This window comes from Xiphophorus maculatus, chromosome 10 (genome assembly GCF_002775205.1).
Source record: "Xiphophorus maculatus strain JP 163 A chromosome 10, X_maculatus-5.0-male, whole genome shotgun sequence".
Taxonomy (NCBI): Eukaryota; Metazoa; Chordata; class Actinopteri; order Cyprinodontiformes; family Poeciliidae; genus Xiphophorus; species Xiphophorus maculatus.
Genome location: NC_036452.1, coordinates 2413333 through 2420871, shown reverse-complemented (window position 1 = coordinate 2420871; position 7539 = coordinate 2413333). Strand labels below are relative to the sequence as shown.

The 7539-nt window shown below is 38.0% G+C and overlaps 1 protein-coding gene across 1 annotated transcript; it reads left to right on the top strand.

Annotated features, from left to right (window-relative positions):
* The first annotated feature begins 618 nt into the window (after positions 1-618).
* On the top strand, positions 619-7539 carry LOC102217883 (major facilitator superfamily domain-containing protein 1-like). Its single transcript, XM_005812042.2, has 13 exons — positions 619-750; positions 2064-2164; positions 2264-2373; positions 2465-2520; positions 3559-3702; positions 3783-3941; positions 4011-4126; positions 4491-4591; positions 5440-5551; positions 5622-5759; positions 6575-6714; positions 7152-7263; positions 7339-7539. The coding sequence occupies exons 1-13, from the start codon at positions 729-731 to the stop codon at positions 7459-7461; spliced, it is 1434 nt and encodes a 477-aa protein (XP_005812099.1). The 5' UTR covers positions 619-728; the 3' UTR covers positions 7462-7539.

Here is a 7539-nt window from a genome sequence, read left to right as displayed (position 1 = left end):
ATAAGTATTCATATGTATCATGTTGTTACCAATTACATGTAGTTTTTAAATTTCGGCTGATTAAATTCATGTAAATTTATATTCCAGTTTATTATAAATATGCCATTTCTTTTGGTTTTGGTGCAGCTTTCATTTATAGCTCACATCTTGTAGAGAAATTGTAGAATTTGAATGACAGCTGTAATAAAGATCTTCATCATAATGAAAAGCTTCATCATTTTAACTAGAGCGCTGTTCTAGTCAATCAAGTTGTTCAGGAATAAAAACGGCTAATTAAAACAAAAGTATAATAAATTAAAAGTATATGATGTGGAGACATTAATAGTGAATAAGATATTAGTTTAATAAAATAAATATAACAATTATTTTTATTTAAAGGGAAAATGATTATAATAAGAATTTCCAACGGTTAGTTTAAAAAAAAGGAAAATAGCACAATAGATGGCGATAATACATATTAACGTTCAATGTCACCCGCCAATAAAAACCACGAAGAAGAAAATGTGGTTCGTTTACGTCATTGCAGAATTCCAAATAGCTGGATGCGTCGTCGCGAATGCTATCAGTGCTAACGGTTCCATCCACATGGTGTGTAGATCTGCGGTTTGCGACCGTCTCACACTAAAGTTGAGTTTGCCGACGTTAAACGTCTGCCGCAGCTGCAGACCGTAAACAACAAAGGATGTGAAGCATTTTTCTGTTTTATAGCAAACTTATTTCCTCTCAGTATGGCTCAACCGGCGGAGAAAGGTCAGTTATGTTGATTGTTTCTCTAAAATTATTCCTCATGTAGCATTTTAAGCTAAACCCCAGCTACTCGCAGCCCACAGGATCCAATACTTCCCTAAAAAACGGGTCAGTAAATGAGCCACTCAGCATTTTGGACTTTAAAAACTTATGCGACTCCAGTCGGAAGTTGCCCAACAGGGCTTTAGTAAAAGTGTACTTTTCTATCATGTGTTTTTTTTTATTACAGCTGTCTGTAATTAAGACAGCTGCAATTCACTCCAGGGAGCAGCTGGAGTGAATTGCCTCAGTCCAATTAAATAAAACTCATTTAGTGCTAAAAATGTCTCATGAACATGTAAAAAAAAAAGATACGTTTATAAGTTTGAACAATGAATGCTGTTGGAAATGTCTTTTCTTTTTTTTTTTTTAAAGAACTGAGATTTCTATTTCTTTGTTTTAAAACAAAAACTTAACCACTTTGGTGTCATTTCGTTGTGGTAATATTTATATTTAAAAACATTCGTTGATTCATATGGAGGACCAAAACTAACATAATTAAGAATAAATAAAGTAATAATTGCAGAGGTGATTAAATAAAGAAGCCTCTTAATCCTATTCTTTCTTATTTGCTAAGAATTTATTTATTTCTGTGTTTATTATGTCCGTTTTGGTCCTCCATAGATTCCTGACGTTTACCTGGAGCTGCTACTAACGTCCACATTGGGTCACCCAGACCTGATTATAACTGCTGTATTTAAACTTGGTTAACTTCAGCAATTCTTCTAAAAATTAAGGTTGAGCTAGATCCCGTTTTTACAGAGAAAAGATTAAATATTATTTCATATTTCTACAATCGAGCCCCAAATACTAAGCAAACTGGATGCCTTTTATTTAACAAGGAAATGTGCAAAAACCAATTTGAGGTTTTGGATATGACCTGTTCTTACCAAAATCTGTGATTATTTTATTTGTTTTGTTAAATTTCTTCATGGTTAGTTTATTGTTAAGTACGTAAAAACAAAAACAGCAAAAACTTTGGTAATTTTAGTTCTTAAAAATGATATTTTTTGGCCCACATGTACTTTTGAGTTTACGATTTTGGCTCAGCTGACAAAAACTTTGGACTCCCCTCAATAATAGATCTTTATTTAAGAAAATCCTTTCAACAGATCTTTCTGTTTTTGCGTCTCTAAGCTCATTTTATTCCTTTTTGGGTTGCAAAGGTTGCTGATGCTTGTGAAAGACCATCAAAAACTAGTTTTCATCATGAAATCCCAACAGAATACTGTGACGTCTTGTAGTAAGTTAATTTAATGGTATTTTGGTTTTTCCAGCTTATTATCGCTTCCTGGTTCTCTTCTTTAACTGCCTCCTGACCTTTGGTTCCTACTTCTGCTTCGACATCCCCAGCGTCCTGCAGGACCAGTTCCAGGGGGTAAAATCAGTCGAATGATTCCTCATTATCAACCTGCTGGATTCATGTTTGACTCAGGTCTGAGTAAAAACGTTGTCCCTGGTTTGTCTCGTGTTGCAGAACCTCACATGTCCCAATGCAACCGCGATCAACAGGACTGTGGACTGTGTGGAGGGTCTGGGGATGAGTCCGCAGCAGTACAACCTCCTCTATGCCATATATGCTTGGACGTAAGCAGATTTGCACGTTGACTCATTTTGCAATAAGATATTTTCTTTCTGTTTTTCCCCGTCAGTGAGCATTTCTCTGTCTGACCACCAGGAACGCTGTGGTGGTGATTCTGGCCGGATTCCTGATCGACAAATTAGGAAATCGATGTGAGTCTGCGTGAGTTTAAAATCCGTGTTACACAGTGCTGCAACTAACGATTATTTTACAAATTGATTATTCTGATGACTAATCGGTCATTTTTGACGATTAATCGATTATCCTGACAATTAGTCTGATTAGTTGATTAATCTATTCTGCAGATTATGCTGACAGTTGTTTATTCTGCCATTTAAAAGATTATACCGATGATTAATCAATTCTGATGATTAATCAATTATTTACATAATTAGTTTGATGGATGATTGAGTATTTTACCGATTGATCGATTATTCTCATGATTAATTGATTTTTCTGATGATTAATCAATTAATCTATTCAGTAGGTTTTGCTGACAATTGATGGTTTATTCTGTCGTTTAGTATATTTTTCAGATGATTAATCAATTATTCTGATGATTAATCGATTACTCAGATGAAAAATCGGCACATTCTGCTTAATTTTTACTCAATCACTGAAACCTTTTTCTACAATTTCAGAAATACATTAAAAGATGCGAATAAACAAGTAATCTAATTCCTTTTAAAAATAGCAAAATAAACATTTTATTTCCTAAAATGTATTTCTTTAGTCATTTGTAACAAATGATGCAGCTAAAAAAACTTGAGCACGTGAAAAACTCAGACATTCCTGCTCGACTAAACATCAGGACAGTGTAGAACGAACTTGTTGACATATTTCTATTGCTGAAGAGCAAAAGATTCTCAGTGCTGCAGGTTTTCTGCAGAATTTGAATCAGGTGAAGCTAAAACTTCACTGGAGTTTTTTCCAGTAGACATTTATAGATAAAGGGGTTTTTTGTATCTTAAACGTAACATATAAATACTTTTCTACAGTTTTAGCTTAGTTACTGCTCTGACTGCTCTTATTTCAGAAAATGGCATTTTCTGACTCCAGTAAACAAATAACTGATTACTAAATCAGTTGATGATTATTTCAAGAATTGATTAATCATGGTTAGTGCGATTAATCGTTTCAGTCCTAGTCTATAAGTCAGAGAGGTGACTGTGTGTGCCGTTGTGTTGCAGTCGGGGTGTTTCTCTTCTCCTTTCTGTGTGTTTTGGGCTCGTCGCTGTTCGCTCTGGGCTCCCACTTCAGAGGAACTCCCTACCTGCTTCCGCTCATGCTCACGGGACGTTTACTATTCGGTTCCGGCAATGGATCTTTGACCAGTAAGAAGCAATCTGGTCCAGTTTATTATCCCATGTATGAGAGAGAGAGGGATTGCTGCAGCCTTGTTTGGTTTTCCCAGTTGTGCAGAACCGCATCACGGCCTTCTGGTTCAAAGGGAAGGAGCTGGCTCTGGCCTTCGGGGTGACGCTCGCCTTTTCCCGTCTTGGTTCCGTCCTCAACTTCTTCTTCACGGAGAAGTTTGAAGACAAATACGGCATGCAGTGGACGCTGTGGGGTGGTACGTTGACCAGGAAGTGAAGCGCTGCCTGTGAAGAAGAGTTTCTGACGGTATTTTTCTGTTTTCCAGGCGCTCTGCTGTGCGTGCTCGGCTTCGTTGCTGCGGTCGTCGTGAGCGCTCTGGACAAGATCGGCATGAGGCAGCTGGGCCTTGACGGAGCCATCGCAGAGGATTCCCGCAAAGTGGTCAGACCCGCTCGTTTATGTCCAACAGTCAGAAGTTTACATACAGTCACCATCAACACTATCGTCATATCCACAATTTTCCCTAAAACCCAGATTATGCAGGCTCAAATGTTTACATAGATGCTCCTTTGGTTCCTTTGTCCTAAATATTCTAGACTGTTTATAAAATGTTTACTCTTGTGAATAAGAGAAAATATTCAAATAAATCCAACCATTCAGCCGTTTTCTATCATTATCTCTCCATCCCAATGAAGAAAACGTCGGGAACGTTTTGGATGGATGTAAACTTCTCTCCAGAACCGTTTTCAGACAGAACTCTGCGCCCCGTCTGGACCCAAGTTACCCGAGTTTTTCTGTTTTTTAGAGGGTTCAGGATGTGAAGCTGCTGTCTCTCCGATACTGGCTGCTGGTCCTCACCATCATGTTCTTCTACAACGGCATTTTCCCCTTCATCGCTGACGCCAGGTAGAGCTAATACACGCCAATGCAACTAACGATTATCTTACTAAATATTCTGGCAATTAATCAATTATTCTGACAATAAGTTATTTTGACGACTAATTGATTATTCCCACAATTAATCAGATTAAAAAATTTGCAAATTCTGCAGATTTTTTTAAGACGAGTACATTAAAGATAAGAAACATTTTGTTACAATGATAGATTTTCTTTAGTGAAGGTTTGATCATTTATAGTAAAGGATGAATCTGCAGCTAAAACAAATACTAACAATAATTCTAATCTCAGTTCTTTCTGCTTGATCAATACAGTGAAAGGCTGACTTGTTGTTAGTTTTTCAATTAACAGATTAGTAATTGGATAACAAATGGTGCTAAATAGTTGTTTACAGAATTTGAACAAGATAAAGGAAAAACTGAGACAAACTTCTTTTTTTGCCTTAGATGCAAAATGTTTCTGCTTTTTGTAGTTTTAGTTTAATTACAGCTCTGAGGATGTTTTTCAGAAATATTAGCACTTTTTTAAAAAAGTGCTAATATTTTCAGACAATTAATATGTTTAATCACATTATTCATGATTAATTGATTATTGAAATAATCTTCAACTAATTTAGTGTGTTGTTCTTTCAGTATTTATCTATTTTTAGTCTGGACTCAACAGTTAATTTTTAATCAAGTACTAAATTAGTTAACAATTGCTTCAATAATCGATTAATCACGATTAATCCGATTAATCGTTTCAGCCCTATATGCAACATACTTCTGGGACACAGTTTTATGTTAGGATCATTAATAAAACTGCAGTTGTTTGGTTTAACAAAGCTTTAATGCATTTTCCCGTTGTTTCCTGTGCAGTAAGTTCATCCAGGATAAATACAGCGACTACAGCCAGAAAGAGGCTGCGTACGTAGCGGGCGCCGTGTACGACAGCTCTCTGGTGCTCTCAGCCAGCGTGGGAATCCTCATCGTAAGCCACCGCCGCTCTGGATTCAATCTGGCCAGAAATCGCTTTGATTGGTTCTAACTTTGTGATTTAGGATTATGTGGGTCTTCGGGGAGTTTTTGCTCTGGCCTGCGCTGTTTTCACGCTGCCCGTCTTCGGACTGCTGGCTTTCACCTTCGTCCCTCCTCTGGTCTCCACCATCTGGCTGGGAGTCACTTACTCCTTCGCTGCCGTGAGTTTCAGACGGTTTTAATCAACTGTGAATTATCTAACACATCTGTTACCAGGGAAACGTCTTAGGCTGTTTAATTTTTTTATTTAATTTCAGACGATGGCTTTAAATCGTCATTGCTCACTTGTGTAAATTTGAGTGCTAGCATCCAGCGCCTTCAGCCGATAAAGTTTGGATTATATGTGATAAACCAGCAGAAAGTTCTGCATAATTACTAACTGCAGTTCCAGGAACACTTCTGCTAATCCGCTAGGTTTCGGGTTAGCGGAACCTAACTCTTTAGCGGTTAGCAAAACTAATGTTTATGATTAGTGTTTCAGGGTTAGCACAGCTAACTTTTTGTTGCCAGTTAGCTACTTTTTAAAAGGAACAAAACATATAAAGTCTCAAAACATATTTTATGACAAAAAATCTGAAAAGTGTGGCATGCATTTGCTGTTATTACACCTGCAAGTCTTTTGTGGTGTGTCTCTGCTAGCTTGAGCTGGATGAAGCTGCGTCCGGCGACATGAACGCTCAGAATGAAAACTGTCGGATTCGTTTCCGATTTAGTCCCACGTGTGAAAGTGTGTGAAAACATGGGGTTGGTTTGGCTGCCTTTTGAAGGCAGAATTAGTAAAAAATGCAAATGCATGCCACACTTTTCAGATTTTTATTAGCAAAATCCTTATAACACAATTTATCATCCTAGCAAAAATAAATCAAGGTTTATTAAATGTTCTTTTGACCATTGATGCCTGAAAAAGCAGTTTTTCCATTTTCTCTGCCCGTATCTTTGGCGCGTTCCTGGTTTTCCTCTCCGGGTTTTGCTCCAGGCCAGCATGTGGCCGTCCATTCCCCTCGTGGTGCCGCAGCCCACGCTGGGAACAGCCATGGGCCTGGCCACCTCCATACAGATGGTCGGCATCGGCGTGTCCAACCTGATCGTCGGGCAGATTTTGGGCACCAAATCCAGGTAAAAAAAATGATTATATGGAAGAGGGACACTGCAAAAAATAATAATAAAAATCTGACTTTAAAGAATTTTGAAAAAACGTCTAAATTCTGAATAAAAGCAGAATTATCAGAATTCTGGAAAAAAAGTGAGAATTTTAAGAAAAAAAATTTAATTCTGAGAGAAAAATCTAAATTCTAAGATTAAAAGTTTTTGGAAAAAATCTAAATTGTGGGAAAAAAAGTTGGAATTTAATAATAATAAAAAAAAGGCAGAATTCTGAAATAAATATTCAGAATTCTGAAGTTAAATAATTTAAAAAAAGGCAGAATTCTGAAAAAAATCTGAATCCCGAGACAAAATTCTTTTCTTTTTTTTTTGCTAATCCTCTTCCTCTCCAGCTGTGATTCTCCTTGCAGCAGTACAATAGTGTTTTACAGATTTCCTGTTTCCTGTAGTGAAGCTAAAATCCCGCTGTGGCGCTGGCAGAGGATGATGATCTTCATGCTGGCCAACACCGTCTGCTGCATCGTCGCCTCCGTTCTGCTCAACATCGTCGACCGCAGTCAGGTCAGACATCGCCGCTGTCCAGCTGACGCACTCTGCTTCACGCGCTAACGGCGTTTTGTCCTGACGTCCCTGCAGGGCGGGACGCTGAACAAGACGACCAAAAGGTCGCGGCCGGCGGAGGAAGACGCCGAGCGAGAGCCGCTTACCAGGACACAGGAAGAGGAGGAGCAAAACCAGACCAATTCCATCAACTCATGAGGTTTTCAGATGTTTTATGTCTCAAAATGACAAACAAGCTGCTCTGCCGCAACTCAATTAAACACGACTAGCATCTTT

Excerpts from the sequence above, each read along its gene's own strand:
- LOC102217883 (XM_005812042.2), top strand. The coding sequence starts at position 729 with ATGGCTCAACCGGCGGAGAAAG. Across the intron at positions 2,521-3,558 it reads CGACAAATTAGGAAATCGAT|TCGGGGTGTTTCTCTTCTCC; the intron begins GTGAGTCTGCGT and ends GTTGTGTTGCAG. Across the intron at positions 5,552-5,621 it reads CCAGCGTGGGAATCCTCATC|GATTATGTGGGTCTTCGGGG; the intron begins GTAAGCCACCGC and ends TTTGTGATTTAG.